At 41.0% G+C, this 25,314-nt stretch overlaps 1 protein-coding gene across 7 annotated transcripts in view; it reads left to right on the top strand.

Annotated features, from left to right (window-relative positions):
• The window catches only part of CACNB2 (calcium voltage-gated channel auxiliary subunit beta 2), a 380,480-nt gene that overhangs the window by 152,916 nt on the left and 202,250 nt on the right, over positions 1-25,314 (top strand). The window contains exon 1 of one of the 7 annotated variants that reach the window (XM_059184001.1): positions 3,745-4,398. The exons of the other annotated variants lie outside the window; for them this stretch is intronic. Coding sequence (XP_059039984.1) covers positions 4,180-4,398 — 219 coding nt within the window. The 5' untranslated portion in view covers positions 3,745-4,179. Of the gene's footprint in view, positions 1-3,744; positions 4,399-25,314 lie in introns of those variants that run through there. 7 annotated transcript variants of the gene reach the window in all.

Raw genomic sequence — 25,314 nt, 5'->3', positions numbered from 1 at the left:
CTGTATTAGATTGGTAGGCCTACTGTAAGTACCAAAACCCGAGGGACTTAAAACAGGAATATGTTATCTTATAATCTAGAGGCTAAGAGTCCAAAATCGATGTAACAGCAAGGCCGTGCACGCTGTGATGGCTAGGAAAAAATCCTTCTTTGCCTCTTGGAGTGCTTGCTCTTGGGATACCGTCTCTTGGAATCAAGGTGGCATACCAAGAGAGGCTCCAGCTGCGTGGAGAGGTCATGTATTTTGACCTTCTGGTGTTTGCAGGCAAACGTTGGCATTTCCAGTCCCATGGCCGTCTTCTCCTCTTTGTCTGCCCGTCTTCTTTCCTCTGCATGTCTGTCCCTGTGTTCACATTTCCCCTTCTTGTAAGGACACCAGTCGTATTGGATTAGGGCCCAACCTAATGACCTCATTTTAACTTGATTACCTCTGTAAAGACCTGATTTCCAAATAAAGTCACATTGTCAGATATTACTAGGGGTTAGAACTTAAACCTACCTTCTGGGGGGGACATAGTTCAACTGATAACAGCAGACCATTATAACTCAAAGGAACAAAGGTTTAGTTGTAGTTTGAAACCAAATACTTCTAGAAGGATCTGAGATTAAATGTGACTGGAGTTACACGGTCTGCTCTTCCTTTTATACAACTCCTTTCTAGAACAGTAAATTTGTGTTGGATAGCCCTTCATGATTTTTTAAAAATTTAAGTCTAAAAATACAAATCTAAGTAATCCCTAACATTCATGTTTTGGTCAAAACATTGGGCTCCAAATAGCTTTATCTATTTTTCAACAGTATTAAACTGCAAAAAATTTTAACAGAAAATTATACCCAAAGAACTGTTTTAAAATTCTTAGTGGAACTATACCTGATTAGTCAACAATGGTTATTGAGTAACAGTGAGTACAGAGTACTCTATTCCCTGAAGAGAAAAAACATATATATAGCAGACCTGAGCCATGTCCTTAAGGGTTTATAGCATAATGAGACAGATAGGATTTACTCACACACACACACACAGGGATTCACAGGATACTCAAAATAAAGGAATTTTTTAATTTTAAAAATCCTTTTTTATCTCCACTTTCATGTGGATTTAAAATTATTTTCTGATTTTGAATTGGTTGAAAACTCAGTTCGTATTTACAATTTTAATTGTAGTATTAGGTTTTTCTTTTTTTTAATTCAATATTGATTAATCCTGCCTCTACAAAAATCATCCAGAATCATTAGAAATCAACTTCATGAGGTTGTTGTCACTTTGAGTAAGTAAGATGAAAACAACAAAAGACATAACCGCTTAGAACGTTTTAATAAATGTTGGCTATTATTATTAACTATATCTGTAGAATGTGTAGCCCAAAATCATCATTTAGGCCCTTTGCCTGTAGTTCTGATATTTATGTGGCTAACTGAGCCCCATCGTTGTTTTTTTATACTTTACAAAAATGCAATCCAAAATATAGTTGACTTTTTTTTATTGTTATGTCACCATACAGTACATCATTAGTTTTTGATGAGTGTTCCATGATTCACTGTTTGAGTATAACACCCAGTGCTCCATGCAATCCATGCCCTCCTTACTACCCACCACGAGGCTCACTCATCCCCCCACTCCCCTACCTTCTAAAACTTTCTGTTTGTTTCCCAGAGTCCATAGTCTCTCATGGTTCGTCTCCCGCTCCGATTTCTCCCACTTCTTTTTTCCCTTCTCCTAATGTCCTCCATGCTATCCCTTATGTTCCAAAATAAGTGAAACTATATGATAATTGACTTTCTCTGCTTGACTTATTATAAGTCAAGCTTATCATAGCATAATCTCCTTAATTTAGCATAATCTCCTCCAGTCCCATCATCCATGTTGATGCAAAAGTTGGGTATTCATCCTTTCTGATGGCCGAGTAATATTCCATTGTGTATATGGACCACATCTTCTTTATCCATCCATCTGTTGGAGGCCATCTTGGCCCTTTCCACATTTTGTCAATTGTGTAAATTGCTGCTATGAACATTGAGGTACACACGGCCCTTCTTTTCACTACATCCAAAATACAGTTGATTTTTGAAAAACATGGGAATTGGGGGTGCCAACAATCCACACCATTGAAAATCCACATGTAGGGGTGCCTGGGTGGCTCAGTGGGTTAAGCCTCTGCCTTTGGCTCAGATCATGATCTCAGGGCCCTGGGATCCAGCCCTGCATCGGGCTCTCTGCTCAGTGGGGAGCCTGCTTTCCCCCCTCTCTCTGTCTGCCTCTCTGCCTACTTATGATCTCTCTCTCTCTGTCAAATAAATAAATAAAATAAATATATTTTTTAAAAAGAGAGGAAAAAAGAAAATCCACATGTAACTTTTGACTCCCCCAGAATTTAATTGCTAATCATGTGTTGTTGACAGAAAGCCTTCTGGATAACATAGTCAACCAGCATATATTTTGTATGTTCTATGTTTTATAGATTGTGTTCATATAATAAAGCAAGATAGAGAAAAGGCAGTATCATTAAGAAAATCATAAAGAAGAGAAATGACATTTATAGTACTATACTGTGTTTACTGCAAAAAAAAAAAAAAAATCCATTTATAAGTAGACCTGATCAGTTCAAAGCCATGTTGTTCAAGGGACAACTGTTAGAACATTATTATTTTCAAAATAAATAGGAACCATAATTCCAAATAATTCTTAGACACATAAGGGAAACATATGCCTTTAAGAAAAAATATATACGTATATTTTGTATTTTATTTTTTATATTTTATTTTATATTTTATATTCATATATATGTACACACACACACACACACATATGTATATATTCAAGATTGGAAGTGACCCAAGGAAAAAAGTCCAGTTGCCTTTTGATTTCAGAGAGAGAAGAGTCTAGAAAGCATTGCTTTGGCTCAGTAGGTCTTCACTGAAAGGTACTGAATATCTCTGAATCTTAATTCCTCATCTTTAAGGAACTGATATTAGTACCTACTTCCAGGATTGCTAGGACCTGAGTGTATGTAAATTCCCTTATGGCATGTTAGGCCTATAGTAAATGCTCAGGAAAAGTGGCTTTCAGTTCCCAGCCCCTTCTGTAGTATCCCATGACCTCAATCTCTTGGTCAACGTGGTCACTCTGCTAGGAAAAAAATTTTGGATGGAATGGGAAAATGCTATGCCTTTCTTTTATGGTCCTGAACTTTCAACCTGCAAGAACATAAGAATATGGAAGAAAAACCAAGTAAAAAGTGAAATAGACGGTTTGCTCCCCCTCTATTTGTATCTGTGGAGCTTCAGGGGGCCAGGATTTCCCTAGCGAGCAGATTCCCTCCTGCAGAACCTTCCAGAACGCTTGTGTCTGATGAAGAGAAGGCCCGACAGCATGGTGTTGTTCCAGTCGCCTGGTGTTGCTTGCTGAGGGGGAAGGCAGAGGTCCGCCTGTATAATCCGATTTCATCAACCCACACTAATCACTACTGATAGTAGCAAAATTTAGCCTGGATCTGCTTCGTTAATCTAGATTGACAGGAGGTAAAAGAAAAGGGACACACGGACACAGAAACAAAGAGAGGAGAGTCAACACTGATTTCCAGCCTTGTTCTTCCACCTGGGGCTTCTAAATTGCTCCCCTCTGGGGCTTCTATTTTTCTTACCTTATAAACAAACGTTCCTGGTTGTTAGGAGACCAGCCCTTTCGCGGAGCAGTTTCAACAACAACAGGTGCGCTGTGAGTCTCGGGACTGCGGAGAGAGCAATACCTACGCGAGGCTGCGCAGAAGGTACTTACAGGTGCACATTGTACCTGACACTATGTATTATTTATTGAAACTGAGCTCTGCATTCTCTGTATCCTCTGGGCAGCCCTGGAGTCAGGCGCCTCCTAAAATGGATGCCACCAGCAGCTAACCTGCAAAGTCTCCTAAGTGCTTTGCTCTCAACGATTTCTCTTACTAAGTGATTGTAAGCTGTCGCCAGCGAGTTTTTCATTAAAGCTTGGGGAGTAATTGGGACTTGCACTTATAGCAGCCGAGGGAGGAATTCCTCTGTGATTCTGGACGTTTGCACATGGATCCGAGCTCTCTTTTCTAAGGGACACTCCACCCTGGGGTTTGCGGCTAGAGAGAAGATTCACATGTTGCAGCTTCTGGCTCCATATACGGAGTGATTAGTGATCTGTTATGTGTGTCTTCACATGCTTAGTACTGAGAAGAAAAATGGGTTATCTGAAGGTTATCTTCATTGTTACGTACAACTTCTGTGTCTGGCAAACCATGGAACTTTTTGCATTTGGGTAACAAAGACATTTGGAATAAACTCCATTGGATTTTCCATGTTGGTAAAAGTGTTGTTGGTCACCTCACTATTGCAAGTTGCCATGCAAAAGACACCTAAGGGTAAAAATGTCTCCTGGGTAAGTAGATTGTGTTTTTATATCTCTTAAAAATATATATATTTCTTTGAGCAGAAACACATCATTTGAGGACTTAAAGACATCTGGTGGCTTCATGATAGTACAGGTGTTTGGGAGACTTTCAGGAAGGATTTGCCTGAGAAAAGCATAGAAGTGTCTTTATATTAGTGTTAGAAATCCTTGGGCAAAAGCCCAGTGGTGTGCTTGCTGAAATATGAACTATATGACATGCAAACTGTGGGTTTGTTTTGCCACTTTGAAGTTGCTTCGGATTTGCCAGTAAACACAGAATTTAAAACGCATCAATACGAAGTCAAGGTTGTAACTTTAAGGTGTTTTTAACTGTTTGTGTTCAGTAAAGATAGTGCAGATTTCTTAGGGGAGTTTTAGGTCAAATTTTACAGGGAACGGTGTGCAGAGTTTTCATTATTTGGGCATTTGGTTCCCCCTCCTTTTTTTTTCCTTGGGAGGAAGATAGCAATAGGCATTTTTCAATTTTACAAGTCTAATTAAATTCTGTCAATCCATAATAGACATGTACAGTGGGGGTTTAACATTCCAGGAATAACAAGGACATGTTAATCCTAATTGAGTTTGGCTCTTTAATGTTGTTTCAAGTTCGTTTCCTACCAAAAATACAAAATACATTAGATGGAGCTCAAAATAATAACAATCTGTAAACTCTTAAAGGAACAAGTGGCTTTAATTCCCTGCTGTCATATTGAGTGAGCTTGGTACATTAAAATTAATAGGCAAATGGATTCCCTTCTCCTGTCCATACAAACTTGGGTCTCAAACACCAATGTGTTCCACCAGCACCAACACATGCAACCCAACCTTACTCAGTGCAGAATTTATTAGATTTATGATTGTGGTCTTCTTAAAATAACTCAGGGAAAAAAGGATTCTGTTTTTGCCACCTTAATTTGAAATTGACTGATTAGGTTATTTTTACTTTGTGTGAAATAGCATGATGCATACTTGAAAATGGTGACTGATCCCTTTCTGTTATTGACCGTTGTGCTTTAGAAGACTTAGTAAAAAGAGATATATCTTTGTTTAAAAAAAAAAAAACAAAACAAAACAAAATTATTTCAAACAACTGACCGTGTTTTTTTCAAGCTATTCACTGTCAACAATTATATTGATTTTTTTTTTGTCTTGATATTTTTACTACCCTTGATTTTTCATCTTGTCCTGGTAGAACCAAGTCCTAGGATCCACACACCCGTGGCCTTTGTAGTGAGTTTCACTCCCTCTCTCTACGGATGGCTCCAGCAGCTAATTCTGTTTCCCATTTGGGTCTCTGCCACTTCTCCCAGTACATAAACACCAATGAAAGGAGTAGTTCCAAAAGTATATCTCCTCCTTCATCTGATTAATCCCTTCTGAAAGATTAATTCTCCCAGAGTGGTGTCTGCCTAATGGAGGGTTTCTGCCGTGAGGGCAAAACCTGAAACATTTTATTAGCTTAGACCACCACTGGGTTTGGTTTACTTCAGACTCAATGATGCCAATATTTTTGTAAAAGTTCAAGTTGTTGGCTAAAAATTTAGGAACAGTTATTTTAATAGTCAGAATACTTGTCTTTTGTTAGGTTATAATTTTCACTGTATATTCTGTATAAATGCATTAATGTCACTATATAAATGTCTCTATACGAGGGCTTGTCAGAAGCAGAGTTTATGAGTTTAATCACTCTTACATCCCAGAAAATATAGCAATTCAGTCGGTGTGTGCTGACCCTGCAATGAAACCATGACTGTTCGTTAGTCTTATAAAATGTCTTATTTTAAATACAGGGTGCAGGCAGATGTTTTCTGACATTGGCCATTGCCTCAAATTTAATCAGTTGTGGTGGTTTTAGGCATTGAATGACATTTCCCTGAGTTTTTTGGCTTTCTGGGGTGAAATGTATCTGATAGTCCTTTGCCATTGGCCAGTTTCCATTTGAGCTTTTACTAAGACTTGAATTTAGAGGAGAACAACATGATTCATCTCATCTCAAAGCACACAGCAAACCTCTCAGTGGAGAAAGTGGGGCTTCTCTCTCTCTCTATCCCTGGTCTGTCTTGAGTCTTCCTTAGATACACTTTGCCCCAAATGATAAACACTGACACAGATTGTGAACATCACAATCCAGGGAGAAACACCACTTTCTTTTTGTGGCGCGGACTCTGCGGCAGCATGGTGTCTGGGCACCTGTATATTATCGTGCCTGAGAGTTTCTCTGCCTTTAATGAATGAGACTAGCAACTACCTGCTTCTCTGAGATGTGGTGAGGATTAGCAAGTCGTCTTGCTGTAAGGGTTCAACAGCCGTTCAACAAATGTTTACTGAATGCCTCTTCTGTGATATTCTCAGAACTGTGGAAATAGCAGTGAATAAGATACTCGAAAATCCCCGTCTGCATCGAGCTCGTGTTTTAGTGAAAGAAGACAGACAAAAAGCAAACACAAAAGCAGTATATAACATGGTGAATAAAAGAAAGCAGGGAATGGATTAGGAAGTCCGAGGGTTTGGGAGGGGGTGTTGCCAATTGGTTAGTCCAGTGATTTGAGCAAATACTTCAGGAAGGTCGCAGAACCAGCTGTGTGGAAATGTAGAAGTCAAGCATTCCCAGGAAAGGAATGTTGAAGTGCAAATGTCCTGAGGCAGGAGTGTGCCTGAAGTATGTGAGAGGAGCATGGCTCAACTTCAGGGACATTCTTAAAATTTCTTTGTGTCTCCTGAATGCATTTGCATATCTTTGCCAATTGTTTCATTTTCATTGGGAATTCCAAGGCAGATCTAAATGTGTGTATTCAAATCTCCAAGACCGGTAATGTGTGGAGACTTCCTAGGACAGCCCATATCACACTTGCCGGATGAAGATTACAGATGGCACAAAGGAAGGGGAGAGGACTGACTATCAATGACACATTCACACTTTATAGAAAGTGTTATGGCCCTTGAGAGTTGAGAAGTTTGTTTATTTTTTTTTTTTAATGTTGAGACAGTTTTACAAAGAAGCATAAGGATGTTTTTGGAGGAACTGAAATTAGAATAAATTTTAAAGTAATGTTAAAGATAGTATTGAGAAAGAATGCTTAGGGATAAGCCTCCAGATCTGTGAAACACAGCTTTCCCAATAATAAATTATACTTTTTGTTGGGATATGGTTAAGTATATAACACAAAACTTTATTGTGGCATCTCCACAGATTCTTGGACTCTAAAAATCTCTTCCAGAAGTCTGTGTTTTGAGACACGGTCATGTGGACATTTGTTCATTAGAGCTCTATGGACCTCTTAAGGCTGTAGGCCTGACTTAATGCCAGACTGACCTACTTTGTGGAAGAGTTGCTCAGCCCTGAAAATACAGAAATAAGAGATCCCACTTAGGATACTGTCACTGAGTAAACTTCCTTGCTGTTTTTTTAATTCTCAAGAACTGATATCAACCACACCGCAGTTTCTGATATTCCCAATATGTGGTTCTCTTTAAAATGATGATTTCTCTATAGTACAGTCTATTTCATTATCTGCTTTTCTATTTTTTTACTCAGAGCCATAAAAAGCTAATAAAAGTTATGTAAGAAAATGAAGGCAGACTGTAAAGGACCTAAATGAATTACATTCTCCTAACCACATGCTAGAGATTAAGTAAGAACTCAGAACTTCGGGGTCTACCTTCTATTTCTTGATAGGGATGGTCCTGGCAAAAGCATTAGGTGTGCACATGTTTTTATATTATTTTATATTATAATATTATAATACTGAGAAAGAATATGTTATATATGGTTATTATGTATTAAAATACATGTTACTGGAAATTAGATAAAGACTAACATGAAAATAAAACACTCCATCTAAGATGGGGCACTAGTAAGTTTCTGAAATACTCCAGCCCAAGAATCTATCCCTTCTCCTTGGTCACTGTCTGTGTCATCTTATTTCCATATAAATGTCTTTCCATATAAATGTCAAAGATTCACTCATCTTCTGAGGTGGTGGTGGTTGTTGTGGTTGTTTTAACTTCTCTGGTAGCTATCTGTGTCCATCTTTTTTTTTTTTTTTAAAGATTTTATTTATTTATTTGACAGAGATCACAGGTAGGCAGAAAGGCAGGCAGAGAGAGGAAGGGAAGCAGGCTCCCCGCTGAGCAGAGAACCCGATGCGGAGCTCGATCCCAGGACTCTGGGATCACGACCTGAGCCGAAGGCAGAGGCTTTAACCCACTGAGCCACCCAGGCGCCCCAATCTGTGTCCATCTTGATGAACTTAAAGCTGAATGGTTTTAAGTCATTTCTGTGTCAGAGATTTACCTCTTGTTGGTTTTGCTTCATTAAGTATGTAAGTTTCACTAGAGTATGGAAATTACTGGTCTTTCAGTCAGTAACAGTTTCTGAAAATAACCAATTTTATATTTCCCTTTTTTATGCTCTGAACATATGCCACTATCATCAGAAATATTTCTCTATTGGTGCTCAGCTGGCCCAGTCAGGTAAGCCTGGGCTCTTGATCTCAGCTCAGGTCATGATCTCAAGGTCATAGGATTGAGCCCTACGTAGGGCTCCAAGCTGAGCTCAGAGTCTGCTTGGGATTCTCTCTCCCTCTGCCCTTCCCCACCCTGCTAGCCCCTCCCACTATATATATATATAAAATTTTTTTTCCCTCCCCTTTTGTTCCTTGTTGGATTACATTAGGTTTATTATACTTACTTCAAACACCTATGCAGGTTTTCATTTTTTCACCTACATTCACAACTGAGAGGAAATCAGAGTGATACAGATAAATTATTTACTTTGGCTCACAGCTGCTAAGAGTCTTTCAAAAACTCACACATGGAGGCAGTTTTTGCCTTCTCTCTCTCTCTCTCTCTCTCTACATATATATATATATATATATATATATATATATATATACACACACACACAATTTTTTTGTTTACTAAATAGAGAAGCTCAATATCTAGGCTCGGAAACCTGAAAGATTTTACCAGGTGGCTTTAGCAAATATGCATTTATATAGCTCTCTAGATCCCAGCCATAAAGCATTAAGAAATGTGTGCTTGTATGAAGGCTGCTCTTATTAATTATGTTTTTAAATATTAAAATGTGCACCATTTAAAAATAATCATAGTTCTAACTTACCAGGTACTTACACATTAAAAAGGTGGCATATCGTCATCTCCTGTCCCCAAACTAATGCTTTCCTCCTGCCTCCTGTTTCCCGTTGCTCTTCCTGGTGACGTTATTCTCTCTTATACCCAAACTTAAAGCATTGTTGACAGTGTTTTGAAAGGGGGAGAGTACGGGCTATATAGTGGGGAACATATGGACTTCAAAATTGGATTTGGGGCTTAAAGCTTGAGTCCTCCAACCGCCGTAGGACGTTGACATCATTAACCTCTGAGGTTCAGTTTGTTTATCTGTCAAATGGGGATAGTAGAGCTTTTCCTGTAGGAATATTTTTTAAATAGTGTATATGAATTACTTATCATAGTGCTAGCACTCGCAAGTAGTTCGTTAAAAATCAGTTTGTTCCCCTCATCATTTCCTTCCCAATCTCATGACTATAGCACGAATTTAGGGATCCCTTACCTTGTATCTACTGGCCTGTGTAGCAGGCTCTTCTCTCAGGCTTCCAAACTTTCTCCTCTCCCACTCCTTCCAGATATTTCTGCTCCTCCCTAAGTTCCCTTAAACCCAGATTTTCATCATTTCTCCAGCAGACCAAATCCTTTCCAGATTCCTCATTGTCCCTAAGTAAAGTTAAATGTTCTTGAACCCAATTGACTCCCTTCACAGAGAAGACAACCAAGGGGTCTAGAATCGGGGGCCCTCTGTTCACCCCTCCGGCTTCTTTCTCTTGGGTTCAAGCCATGGCCTGAGACCGCTGGGCATCAAGCTAGTGGGACTTCTCTTCTCAGGGCTCTTACTGAGCACAAGTCTGACAGTGAGGGAACATTCAACTCGACTGTGTGCAGATGCTTCCCAAGGTCTCCCCCTGGGGCTGGCTTTCTCCCTGGATGTTCCCCAGGACCAAAGATCATGGCCTGCAGGCCAGTGGAATGTAGTTAAGAAGCGGGAGGGAAGATCCCATAATTATCCCCAAACCACGTAGTGATCTGCCGAACTCTTCCCTTATTCTATTTGGTGAAGGTTTTATAAAAGAGCTCAAGCAGGTGCATGGAAGATATCATTTAAAATCTAAACTCGAAAGCACCAATTCCAGACTAAATAAGAAGTGTTCCTTTTCTGAGAGATGTTGATCTATGTCCTAGTTCATCTTAGATCCCACATCTGAAGCATTTGGAACCCAGGAATGGGAGGACCAACTGTGACTTGTTCCTTAAAATCAAGAGGTGTGATACCATTTGCGATGGGTTACCAAACCACAGTGTGTTCAAAGGAATCTGAGTCTGTGCCCAGTAGGGGATTTTGTTCCTTCTGCTGTGCGTGACAGCCCCAGCGGGCATTAGCGGCTTTGATCAGCAGGGCCAACAAAACTTTCAGGGAAAACACAACACAGCCCTACAATTCCACTGCTTGGGGAGAAGGGCAGGTATGGCAGTCCTCCTTGTAGAGAGATAGAAGGTAAAGCAGAAGTAAAATAAGGATGGGTTGGTTACTTCCAGCCTGAGAAATCTGTGGGGTATATGGGGCCGGGGGGTGAGTGGTATCTCCTTTCAGTAATTAGATGGTGCCATATTCAGGGACACTACCTTTGGCAAAAAGGCTGGAGAGATTCCACCGTAAACAATTTCAAATTAAGTTATGAACGTTAACCCTGTTTCAGGGAGTCAGCCAAGGTAGGGTGACCCGAAGTCTCGTATCGTGCCTGTTGCCTCGCAGTAACTATTAAGAGTGATTTTCACTCTCGAAGGTGTTCTGGTTTGGATAATAAGTTACCTGGTCGCTCTCCGTGTTCAACAGAGTGTGAATTGGTGATGAAAGTGGAGAGCAGTGGGGGAATTGCTGGGAAGACTGAGCTATCCCCAGGAAAGGCTGTGCTCTGAGTGCTCTTGACACTCAAGGAGAAGGGGAGGGTGCACGTGTCTGTGGCATTGGCAGGGAGGCATCAGCTTTCTGACTTTGGGAAAGCTCATTGATCTCTTTTGAGGATCCCTCCCTTTCCCTACAAAATGGGGATCCTTATATCTACCTTGTATGGTGGCTGTAAGGATAAAGTGTAACTATCCAAGGAGCAGAGGTACTGAAGACAAGAGATGTCCTAGGAATAGTGACACAAGCTGTGCTGCTTACAATGACCTCCACTGCCAATCTAGATTTCTCAGCCTGACCTGGAGGAATGTCAGCATCCAGCCTCAGACTAAGGGTCTGGCCCAGTTCCCAACCATTTCTGCAGGTAGAACCTCTACCTCTTTGAGGGGAACCAGGGTGGCTCAGTTAGTTAAGCATCTGCCTTCAGCTCAGGTCACCATTCCAGGGTCCTAGGATTGAGCCCTGGGCTCCCTGCTCAGTGGGGAGTCGGCTTCTCCCTGCTCCCTCTTTCTCTCATGTGCTCTCTTTCCCTCTCAAATAAATAAAGTCTTAAAAAAAAAAAAAAAACTCTATCTCTTTGAACACACATGCTTCTCTACCCCTGTGCTTCCGTTCCCACTCTGTGGCTAACAAGTTGACACCAACACCCTTGAAATTTAATTGCTGCTACTTCTGAACCGAGTTCGAAACTAAGTCTTATTAGCAAAGGTCACTTGAAAGAAAAGAGATCATTAGAGTGACCCTCACCACATATATATGTAGCCCTTGTGTATAAGTAAGTTTACATTTATGTCTTTAAAGCTAACAGCATATACTGTAATAAATGTCAAAACCCTAGGTGTTTATTATGTCTTTGATAATGACAGCGTTTAAAATGGAGTGAAAATATGTTAGTGTTTATCATGAATGATGATACAATGACTTCTGGGGAAAAAAAAAAACACACAGGATATTCAGAATACTTAGTGGAGGACAGAAAGACAGAGTTTCTCCTAAGGACTTAAGCTAATCCAAGCAAATAAGACAATATAAATCAGGAGAGAGCACTATTTTAACTTACATTCTACCAAAAAATTAAGGTGAGAGGGAAATTATTAAAATGTGCAGAAAATCCCCACTGCATTCAAAAACAAAGACTCTCAAGGATGCCTGGGTGGCTCAGTCAGTTAAACATCTGCCTTTGGCTCCTGTCATGATCGCCAGGTCCTGGGATTGAGTCCTGTCTCAGGCTCCCTGCTGGTCCCCCTGCTTGTGCGCACGCGTACTCTCTTTCTCTGACAAATAAATAAATACAAAATCTTGAAAAACAAAACAAAACAACACACACACATGCACACACACACACACAAAAAAAAACAGAAATTCCTATGCCAGAGTGCAAATGTATCAGTATTCCTCTCACTGTGGAAGTTTGATATTTTTATCTTGGCATTGTTTGCTAGCTCTTGGGTCTTAAATTTATGGTCTTATTAACTTCCCAAGTCAAACCAGGAGAGTGAAAGGAGCTGACTTGGCTGTCTCTGGTAGCATGAAGGAAAGTACCTGCATGTAGACAACAGGGTTCTTCCATCTCTCCCCTCTGGCTGAACCAACGCCACGAGGTCAATGGACTGCACCTCCTTCTAATGTATAGGAGGATACGAACATCTCCCACTTCCTGGAGCCCCCCCCAATCCCAGTAACCCAAGGGATGCATTCTTTTTTTTTTCTTTTTTTAAATATTTATTTATTTATTTATTTATTTGACAGAGAGAGATCACAGTAGGCAGAGAGGAAGGCAGAGAGAGACAGAGAAGCAGGTTCCCTGCTGAGCAGAGAGCCCGATGTGGGGCTCAATCCCAGGACCCTGAGATCATGACCTGAGCTGAAGGCAGAGGCTTAACCCACTGAGCCACCCAGGCGCCCCCAAGGGATGCATTCTATTTAACTTAGCCTTAAGAAAGGCCGGGAGTGGAAATGCGACCAACCTATCAAGACAGAAAGAGCTGGCATCGCCATACGTTTCTCAAAATCGCCATCATCAGGCACCCCAGGTCAGCACCAGAGAAATCAAACCGGAATCACTCATCTGAGAGGAAGATCTCTGAGGTCGTGTCCCCCTGACCCTCAGAAGGTACACGGCAGCGGTCTGCGGAGCTCAGTAGGGCTGCAGCCATCTTAGCTGCTGACAGCTGGCACAGCAGCGGCAGTGACAGCATGGATTTTATTTTTTTATTTCTTTTAGTATTTTATTTATTTATTTGACAGAGAGAGATCACAAGTAGGCAAAGAGGCAGGCAGGGGGGTGGGGGGGACTCCTGAGCTCCCCACTGAGCAGAGAACCCGATGCAGGGCTTGATCCCAGGACCCTGAGATCACGACCTGAGTCAAAGGCAGGGGCTTAACCCACTGAGCCACCCAGGCGCCCTGATAGCACATATTTTAAAATGTGAGTGACAGGTGGGGGGCTAGACGCTTCTGGAGGAGGTGGAGACTCAACCTTGTGCAATCTGGGCTCAGCATGTCCAGCCGGCTTGCCTCATAGAGCTCTCTTCCAGGTTCCTACCTGTAAGCAGGTGTCCTTTAAACTCAGAAGCTCTTTGGGGGGGCCATTCGTCCCAAAGGGGAATTTACCATGAAGGGATCTGGGTTAGAGCCTTGTTGGGGCCACTGCCGTGGCCTCTGGAGATAAAGGATCGGAGAGAGTTTATTTTCATTTTTGTTGTGTCAGGAAGTCTGTGCAGGAGCGAAGGCAGAAAAGCAGGGATGTGAGAAATGTTTGGGAGAGGGAGAAGTAAAAGAAGCAGCACGTCTCCATGCCACGTGTCTCTGATGACACACTCGCCTCTATGCATAAGTTAATACTGAAGTCTTGGACGTTGCGACAGCTCTCAGGAGTGTCTTCGCTTTCTGCTACTTTCTCAGTCATCTTGTAGAAATACTGTAGAGATTCGGGGTCCCAGCTGCTGAAGCAGGCTGTCCATGGAGGTGCACATCCCAGCTCTGCCCTTGCCCAGGGGCGCCCCAAGTGCCTTACTTTCGGGAAGACCGTTTTCATGTCTGGTCAATGGCGAGAGAGAGTTCGATCTGTCCTACGTGAAGACCAAACAGATCTCTGTGACAGAGGCTGCCACTGTCACACATTATAAACGTGGGATTTTATTAAAATGAGATGGAGATCCATTCGATTTCTAGAAAAACTATCTGTGTTCTAAGACCAGAACTGCAAATCTCAGTGACAGTGGACAAGCGTATTTCTCAACACACAATGAACAAGCGCATTACTCCCACAGAAGGAAATGAACTTCCCCTTTGGTCCAAGAGCGTGGCACATAACAAAAGGTGTCAGATACATTGGTTTCAAAGACGGAGTTGGGAAGAGTGCTTGTTTCCCCAATTTTCCAGGTGAAGGATAAATCTGTGTTCATTTTCACTCGACTTTTTTTTTTTTTCCCATGTAACCTAAACCTGTTAATATCTATATTCAGCAAAGCTGACATGGTTGCCTAGCAACCTGGCTTAGTGGGCTCACAAGGCACCAAAGCAAGAAATGAAATGCAGCTCACAAAACCGTGATTTATGCTGCCGTTGGACAGAAATTCATTCCCCATGTGTTGTGTATGGGTTTTTATTTTCAAAATATAAATAAACCTTTCCAAATGTTAGCTCAAGGCTATGAGGAGCTTAAAAATGATGGTATATTAGGTAACATTTCGAGGTGGTTAAATAAGGAGGGAGGAGAAATGTCCCTCTGCTCCTTAATTAAAACGGGGGGGGGGGTAATGTTGTCCCCCCCCCCCCCCCCCCCCCGCATAGGTCATCTTCTACTCTTCGCTCTCACTTTTGATTTCCTCTGCGGGAAGATGTATACATTATTCTCGGAATAAGATGTAATGAAAATTGAAATGTCAACACTGGGAAATAGAACTTAGGATTAATTACTGCCAAATGTCTATTTTTGTGCCCTACACAAGGGAGTCAAAGGAGGATGAATTAAAAGGACTTTTCTGATGCCGATTTTCCTACCTTTCCACCTTTGTATGTTTTCTTTTCTTGTATTCTCCCCCATGGTAACGTGATCACCTCTAAAATTAAGAACAAGGAAAGCCTTTGGATTCAAGAAAACAAATAGTGTCTACTTCGTGGACAGTGTCGACGACGGGACTGCGGCGGAATGTGACACCGACAGTTGACGTTGTCTCTTGCCTTATTATCTCACTTGTTTCAGAGTTCAGGTTTTATTAGGTACATTCAGTAGGCGAGGGAAAGCAAATTAAAAGACCCTAAAAAAAATCCTTTTTGAAATAAGATTGGAAAATAGAGTAAGAGAGGACCAATAACAAGGACTGTGAAGTGAAGATGTGGGGAAGGGTGAGAACAGACGACAGATAGACTGAGCGCGGTAATATCTGTGGTTACCAGCAGGAATCCCTCAAATCTGCCCGAAAATATCTCCTGATACTTCCTACATGATGGAGGAGGACAGTCTTCCATTATTACTTTGCTATCAAACAGTCATTTATATCCCCTCGATGTTCCTTCTTTCTTTTATCCTTATTCTGAAGTTGGTACGAATTATGGTTTTTCAAGACACACCAGATTATATGTAAAATCTTCTCATTTTTAAGTGTTGGCTTTAGTCAAAACGAGCAACCTCAATACTCCATAGGCCAGATGGAACATACGTGGAAACCAGAATATGCTCGTGGTTGCCTTTTGGGACTCCTGGTGCAGAGGGAGAAGAGAACGGGGTTGATGGAGGAGTCCTAAGCAACTCTCACTTGGGCAGAGGCTGCAAATAAGACAGGTTATCCGGGAGGTAGTAGGGCAAGAGACAAGATCCTGCCTGATGCTACAGGAACTAGGAATGCAGAGGACTTGAGGAGGAAGAGAAGGGATATCCACTAGGTCAAAAGCAACTTTAGGGGAAAGACATTGAAGATCTTAGAAGAGGAATTTCGAGGGGTTGGTGAGAGTCGAACACAAATGCCATGAGTTAGAAGAAGTGTGTGGGTGATGAAAGTAAGAAGCAGCAGAATGTAGCCTACACTGTCCAGAAGGTGGAAGTATGCCACAGTCACTTGGAAGAAGTAAGTTGAGAGAAGATGTGAACATATTTGTAGACAGAGCACAAGTTTCTGGAACACGTGGCAGAAGAGAAGACCAAACGCAGAGGTCTAGAGTTCACTTCTGAGAGAATTAAGAGTTTAAAAGGAAGCGGAACATGAAGAGGAATCTGTGAAGGTTTTGTGTGAGTGGATAACGACATCAGTTTTGAATCCGCATTTTAGTTGATAGGTCTTGTTTAGTTGACCATAGAGGTGAGGTGCTTGGAAATTGAGAAGGGCAGGGCGAGACAAGAGGAAGAAGGAGGAAGGTCTGTTATGGAATCGTTGTGAGCATCGCCGAGAGCCATGATGAAATTAGATAAAGTGATCTGTGTTGAGAACCTCCAGCAATTTGCAGTAACCCCGGAGAAAATGACTAAAATTTTCTCTAACGGGAAGAGGTCGACACGGAAGGTAGTCAGGAAACGGGGGCTTGTGGGTTGCTAAAGACTGTGCTATTGCAGTCCCCGAGACTGATATTGGACCATGGGGAGCCCATCAGTGGAAAAAAACATGTGATTCCAGGAGGAGATTGGTAGCCAGAAGATACAGCAGAGATATTCAAGGACTCAAGGTCATGGGAAAGGCTAATTGCAGGTTTATTATAAGAGAAGGAGCAGATGAGGTGAAAATAATATTGTGACCAGAGAAAAAAAATTTCAGGATTTGAAGTCCATTAGTTGAAACAATTCGGGGGCACCTGGCTGGCTTAGTCGGTGGAACATGCAACTCTTGATCTCGGGGTTGTGAGTTCGAACCCCACATTGAGGGTAGACATTACTTAATTAAAAACACACACACACAATTTGAGGTAGAGACCAGAAGAAATAAGAGTTATGCCTGTGGGTTCCTAGGGAGGGAGTGAAAGCCCTTCAACTCAGGGAGAGCCAAGGGCCAGGAGGAAGTGCAGAATTTTGCATGTGATGTACCGGATGCAAATGCTCTAGTAAAGAGAAAAACCAAGTCAGATGAAAGAGTGTTTGAGACACCTGGAGGGAATATCTCAAAACTTGGTAAATAGACAGTCTTAGGTTGCCGCACTTACCGTAATTTACAATTTAGGTACCAGTTTATTTATTCTTCATACCTTTCTTCCCTCCCTACTAAGTTGAAGACAAAGAATACATTTTATCTATTGTGTTCACCACCAAATATAAGACCTAGTTTGCAGCACAGTGATGGCTCTCAGCAGGCATAATCAATAAATCTGTTACATAATAAATTAAAAGATAACAGCAGGGGTGGTCAGGGGTCCTACAATTGGATGTCATGGATTTAAAAAGCTTTGAGACCACTGACTGAAATGAGGGGGAAATATTTCATAAATGGCAGGAAGGAGCTTGCCTCTCTCTCTCTCTCTCTCTCTCTCTTTCTCTCTCTTCTCTCGTTTAATGATTTTATTTATTTATTTGAGAGAGAGTCACTCAAGTGGGGTGAGGGGCAGAGGGAGAAGCAGTTTCCCCACTGAGCAGGAAGCCCACTGTGGGGCTCAATCCTAGGACTCCAGGATCATGACCTGAGCTGAAGGCAGACACTCAACCGACTAAGCCATCCAGGCACCCCATGAAGCTTCTCCCTTGATAACAATATAAAAGGTAATGATCTCCAAATTGTAGCAAAAGAAAAATAATTCAAACTTTCATTAATCTGCAGGAGACAAAGAAGAAGGTAGATTACTTTTTTTAGTAAGAAGCGGGTAGGCACCGTACAGTCATGTAAAACCAAAAATGTGATGGTCTTACAAGACCAAAATGTTATACTTTCATAACTCTTGAAAGGTCATTATAAAGTGGCAAAAGTATTTTAAAAATGTAATCCTATAGCAGCATTCACAGTGATTCTTGGGCTACCATTCAGTTTTTCCACAAGGTCACTTTCAGTAGTTCATGTGCTCTGGCTTTTGGGGTCATGATGAAGAGTAAGTTGGATATGCCTCTGCCTGCCAAAAACAACCCGGAGAGTGCCAAGTATGGGAGCCAGCGAAGTTACGGAAGGCATAAGGTATGCCTGACACCTTCGGCTCTTGGCAAAATGAGTCAAGTGTATGACTTGACAACTTTTTTGGGTGAACAAGTTGTCCCTTTTGTATAAAATGTCATCAGCTCACTGTTGGGTATTTGCTGATGTCAGCCAGAAAAGGAAGCATTTTCAAAAATGTGATTTTTAAAAAAGATTTTCTTTCTTTATTTGACAGAGAAAGGGGGGTGGGCAGACAGAAGCAGGGGGAGTGGGAGATGGAGAAGCAGGCTCCCCGCTGAGCAGAGAGCCCCATGCGAGGCTCAATCCCAGTACTTTGGAATCACAACCTGAGCCAAAGGCAGATGCCCAACGAGTGAGCCACCCAGGTACCCATCAAATATGTAATTTTAAAACAAAGTAAGATTTGAATATAAACTTGAATATAAACTTATATAACTATATAAACTTGAATATAAACTTACTCTTTTTGTTTGGAAGCATTACAAGATTGTGTTTATTTTTTTCAAAATTTTTTGCCCTTGGGGCCACCTAGGTGGCTCAGTGGGTTAAGTGTCCGACTCCTGATTTCAGCTCAGGTCTTGCTCTCAGGGTTTTGAGTTCAAGCCTCGCATTGGGCTCCATGCTGGGTATGGAGCCTACATTAAAAAAAAAAAAAAAATGATGCCCTCTAAGTGATAGGATTGTATTTTTTTCCCTCATTGTAACTACTTTTTTTTTCTTTGCTAAAACTAATATTTTCAGTATTGAAGTAAAGGTAAAACTGTTGTCTGACATGTTCCCCAAGTCTAAAAATTTCAGATGGTAACTTTCTGCACTAAATCTGTTATTTATGTGTAAAAGGGAGATGTAAGATATACTCTTGGATTTTGTGAAAAGGAGACAAATAGGGAAATATCCAGAAAGAGGGAAGACAGAGTCAGAACATCGCCAGCAGTTACATTAATACCAAGCTGTGACGAATCTCTGTATGGGAGGCAGGACTTGACTAGGAAGTGTTCTCCCCAAGGAAGGGCAGACAGAGCTTCCGGCTCGGAGCCCCATGGTGCTGCCTTCATCCATCTGTCCATCTGTGCGTCCATCCATCCATGCATCCATCCCAAGGTCTTGCATGAAGTAGTTCCTTAAGAAGATGTTAATTTTATTTAGTCCCTGGTTGCTATTTGTTTCAGAACGGATGTCCTGATAAGTTCAATGAGAATGAGGCAGGCATATGTTTTTAAACATGCTTATAATAAAGGGCTCATGGATTAGCCAATTAGAATCAAGATAGGAAGGAAATCTAACAAGCAACCTTAGATTTGCCAGTTTGAAAAAGATTAAAACATCAAGATATCTTTGAGATATCTTCAGCTGTTACTGAAGAAATAGTATAGGGACACCTCCTGTATCCATCCCACTAAGAGCTGCCGAATACCAGCTTTTTGCTTACTGACAATCCACACTGAAGAAACTGCTGGCTCCCCAGGAGCTCACCTTCTACCCAGGAGGTGGGGAAGGCAGTAAGATGAGCTGACAGATAAAGATACAATGTGGCAGGTGTTGAAAACAAAATGAAGCCGGAAAAAAAGAAAAATGACAGGTCAGGGCATGGAATGCCTTTCTCTGGAGCAGAGTCTGAGAGGCCACTGTCGTTAAGATAATGCTCATTCCAGGAAACGAGAATTTAACACAGCGTCTGGTGCAATTCCAAAATCACGGCAGTGCTGCTAATTCCAAGCCTCCGGTTATACAGTTTCTCCTTTTTGCTTCATTTTCAAATAGTTTATTCCCAATTTTGAGTAGTTTAGCTTGTGTATGTGTATGTGTATGTGTATTTTGTCTTTTCAGAAATGTGTTTTAAAGCTCCGTCTTTGAAATTCTAGAATTTGCCAATTTTGTTTGGATTTTATAGTTCTGAAAGAATGTCTTTTTATCCTCTCTAAAGTCTACTTTGATGGCAATAATTAGGTTTACTGTAATTGTAAACCAAGAAAAGCTTGCCATAGAAAAAAATAATTTTTTAAAAGATTTTATTTACTTATTTTCGGGACAGAGAGAGTGTGTGAGTGGGGAGCGGGGCAGAAGGAGGGAGAGAGAGAACTCCAAGAAGACCTCGGAACCTGATTTGGGGCTTGATCCCACGGCCTTGAGATCATGACCTGAGCCGAAACCAAGAGTCGGTTGCCTAACCGACTGTGCCACCCAGATGCCCCTGTACTCTGATTTTTTAAATTGAAAATAAGCATCATTTGTAGTATCATGATTATAAAAACATCATCTGTATATTGGACCCGCAATAGAAGGAAACGTGTTCTAAGGCCATTAAAAGTTGCTGCTCCAGGATGACTCTCCATTCTCTCCCAGCTGATGGACTCTTGTATTTTCTTTAAAATTTCTATCTGCTCCTTCTCAGTTCTATCGAACTGTTAGTGCGGTTGATATCCCATGAAGTTCTTATTCTTCGGTTATTTTTTATTTTGTTAGAAAATCTTTAGTAATCGTGTGTGTGTGTGTGTGTGTGTGCATTGCACACATTTTAAAAATCTCTTGAGTCACCTGGGTGGCTCAGTCTGTTAAGCATCTGCCTTCAGCTCAGGTCATCATCCCAGGATTCTCGGATCGAGCCCCATGTGGGGGTTCCCTACTCAGGGGGGAGTCTGCTTCTCCCTCTGCCCCACGCCCTACTCACACTTATTCTCTTTCTCTTTCTCTCCCTCTCTCTCTCTCAAATAAATAAATAAAATCTTTTAAAAAATTAAAAAAATAAAAATCTCTTCATTGTGTTTCTTCCATCCTACAGGATTGCTGATGAGAAACCAACTATTTAATCTGATTTTTTTTTCTTTTGTAAATAATTTGTCTGTTTTTTTCTCTCTGCAGCTTTTCACATTTTTTCTTCATCCCTGTATTTCAGATTTTCCTCAGGACACATCTAGGTGTGAATCTTTTTCTCCACCATTCTGTTTAACTTTGGGTTAAACTGTCGATCTGCATACATCCATATTTCTTACATTTTCTCCATTCCCATAAGATAAATGTTGGAACACTACGATCTATTCAAATTTCTTAAGCTCCTATATTTTCCGTCATTTTTTCCCTTTGGTTTTACAGACCTCCACTTTGGTCTTCAAATGTATCCATTTTATTAATCATCCTGGCCATTAAATTTTTTTTAGGCTGGCAAGTGGGTTTTCATTTCCAAGAACATCGCCCCATGGCTCATAGCTTCTTGAAATAATCTCTTGACTCTCTGAAGACACTAATTTGGATTTTTTTTAATTTGCTTATGTTTCTTGCTTTATTTTTGTTTCCTTGAGGGATGTTGGATCTTCTCATTGAGATTGCTTTCTTTCTTTGTTTTTCAAAGGTATGGTTTCCTTATTTATTCATTCATCCTTGTGCAGGAGTGCCTGCTTTGGTTCATATAGGCTGGTAGCATGGGGTCCTTACGTTTTAAGTATTGTTTCCCCCGTAGCCCCATCGTGCCTGAGTGGGAAAGTGAGCTGCATATCTGTGTAGCTGAATAGGGTCGTGGAAGTTTGCCTTCCCAGTGGAGTGTATCATCAGGAAAGCCCCAGGCAGGAACCCCACCATCACCTGAGTTAGGGAGGCTTTAACCTTTAGGGTTAGAGTCCTTTAGTTCAATGCTGGGAAAACCTACTTTTTTTCTTCTCCCACAAGAACCCCTCCCATGCCTTTAAGGATGTCAGTATTTTTGCCTCAAAGCTTTCTTCCTTCCAGTCCCAACACCTTTTAAACTGCATTTATATATTTAATACTCTTTGTCTTTTTTAAAGTTATCTGATAAAAACTCTGCAAGTAAGTAAACCTTATGAAATAAAATTATAAGTATGGTGAAATTTAAGGTCTCCTAAATATTCAATATAATACATAAACTTAGTAAGTTTTCAGCCAAAATCCCAAGTCTAAACCAATTACTCAGTTATATATTTTAAGTCGGAACTAAAAAGCTCATCTGTTTCTACTGGGCCGAATTCTCTTAAATGTTACAAATACATAAAATACAAAGTAGGCAAGTCTCATTTGCATAAACATCCAATTGATTATGTTTCTTCAGTCATCGAAACATTGCTCTTTTTTTTTTTTAAGACTTTATTTATTTATTTGACAGAGCTCACAAGTAGGCAGAGAGGCAGGCAGAGAGAGCGGAAGGGAAGCAGGCTCCCTGCTGAGCAGAGAGCCCGATGCGGGGCTCGATCCCAGGACCCTGAGATCATGACCTGAGCCAAAGGCAGAGGCTTTAACCCACTGAACCACGCAGGTGCCCCCAAAACATTGCTCTTTTAATTCTAATTTTTTCTAGGCTTCCTCTCCAAGGAAATAATTTATGTTATCCTGCCTCAGCCAGTTAAGACTGTAGAATGGCCAGAAATGCTGGTGACTCTGAATGAATCCTCGTCAACACCAGGAGACGTGCCTAGCTCTTCAAGGTCACTTTATCAGGGTCCTTTCAACATATTTATTTAGGGAGAGGTGGGTGTGGGATACAGCAGGGTCATCTGAGCCCTCCTCTGCCCTTTGGACTACCTCCCCTTGGATTGTACTTGGCCTTGTACTTTTCAGATTTGTATATGCCTTTTCTGCCTAGCTGGGATTGAGGAACCCAGCCTCCTTTTTTATGTATTTTCGAACACTTTGGACTATAGCTCTCTTGGAGGATATTCCGAGGATATCCAGCTGAGTTCCAGAGAGCTCTCATGACTGACTTTTTCTGTCACAACGTTCAAGGTCACACCACTGACAGTTATTGGCTGAGAGACCCAGCAAGTGACTGCTGACCTCTAGAGGATGCTTGATGCTATAAGTGATCATTTTTCTGCGCTAATAGCGCTCTCACCAGATGGTTGTAATAAATTTGGACTGGGATAATTCAAGTCAAGTTCATAGCCCAGTGCCTGGCACATAGTAAGGGCTCAGAAGCTGGTATCTTTTATTATGGCTACATCCGGTAAATAACTACGGATAAGAAAATACATTTAGATGAGACAGAAACTTTGAAGCACCTATTTCACTAATTGGTGTTAGGCATCTCCCCTATCTTCCCCTTGTTTTGAGCAGTACTTTATTAACCTAGTGTTACAGTGATAAGTTAGCTTTAGAGCAGAGTTTCTCCACCTTTGCATGGTTGAGGTTTTAGGCTGGATCATTCTCTGTTGAGGAGGGGCTGTCCCGCGCCCTCTGGGAGGTTTAACAGCATCCCTGACCCCTACATGAGCAGCAAACCCTCTGCCACCGTGACGACAAAAATGTCTCCAGACTTTGGTGCATGTCTTCTGGAGAAGGCAACAATCACCCCTGGTGGGAACCGCTGTTTTAGAGTGATACCAATTTGCATGTTGTTGTTGTTTTTTAAAATCATTTTTGTCTTTGCTTCTCTGAACTCCACTCCTGTCTTTGGAGCTTTCTATCTTTTGCCCTAAAAGCAGCATAGACTATGTCATCACCTCCTTTTTCCTCCCAGGCTCGGGGTCTAAAGATGGAAATGTAATTGAAATTAAAGGCAGGGCTCTATTGAAATTAATAATCAACCTATTAGGGGAGGGAATGTTTCCCATAACCCAGAAGATAGCACTTCTTTTGAGCCTGCCTTTTGCTGGTTAAGAGAATTGCAGATGTATTCCATTGAGAAAAGTGGTATGTTCCCACAATCCTGCACAACACTGTATTCTTCTAGTTAGTAAGTTTCAAAGAGCTGTTTCTATTTGTGGCCACTACAAAAATAATGGCTTGCAGGTCATCTGTTTATGATAAGGTTAATTCCTCTCCATTAAAATATTACAGGCTTTTGACGAAACCATTTACTAGCGGCCTCTAGACAATCAATAAATATTTTAACTTGAAGTGTAAAACACCAAATCATTACATAGTAACCTCGATGTGTTATTGGTTTTTATATTCAGTAAATATTGAATATTGAGTGAATGGATGATTGAGCAGAACATACACTGAATTTTATCACATGGAAATTTTATATAAGTATCGTCCTACCAATATTGTAGTGAATAGCTTTCCAGAAGAGAGAGTTGTTATAAAACCATTATGTACCACTGTTAAAAGTTGGGATTTGGAAGAAAGAAAAAAAAAAATGTAATCGACCAACCCATGAAAAAATAGTCCTAAGGAGGGTGCCTGGGTGGCTCAATCGGTTAAGTGGCCCACTCTTGGCTTCAGCTCAGGTTGTGATGAGGATTGTGGGATCGAACCCCGTGGGCCTAGCTCTGCGCTCAGTGCAGAATCCACTTCAGGTTCTTTCTCCCTGTCCATCTTCCCGTCCCCACTCGTGTGCTGTCTCTCTCCTCTCCCTAAAATGAATAACTACAATCTTAAAAACAATAATAATCCTAAGGAATATTTCTCTTGTTAGTGAATTTTAACATTAATTACATTGTTTGTTTTGGACAAGAAGGCTACCAGGATGTTCCACTATGTTGTTATTCAAGAAATTGTTTTATCGATAAATATCAGAGGGTCTTTCTCGCTCTGTTTTTCCTTTTTGTGTAAGTCTGAAAAATGACTTGCAGAGAGGTAAAATCACATTGAAACAATTGAATTTCCACAGTTTATCTTCTCACATTCATGGGGGGAAAAGTTAACCTCTCTAAACCTTGTTCTCTAAACAATAACTGAACCAATCTATGCCATTGCCCTCAGTGACCTGTCATGGAGAGCAAAACATTTCTCAGCCCCACAGTGACACTACCACAAACACCACAGAAAGCTTTCCAAGTTCCAATGGAAAATAGATTTAATAGAGTAGCAATTCTAGTGCAACAGAAGAAGTTGATTTCATCTTAGAAACTAATTGAAATTTATAACAAGAGATCAAAAAACTGTACAGTAGAAACATAGTAACTCAGAACA

This window comes from Mustela lutreola, chromosome 8 (genome assembly GCF_030435805.1).
Source record: "Mustela lutreola isolate mMusLut2 chromosome 8, mMusLut2.pri, whole genome shotgun sequence".
NCBI lineage: Eukaryota > Metazoa > Chordata > Mammalia > Carnivora > Mustelidae > Mustela > Mustela lutreola.
The sequence above is the reverse complement of the archived record's forward strand: the minus strand, read 5'-3'. Positions and strand labels throughout refer to the sequence as shown.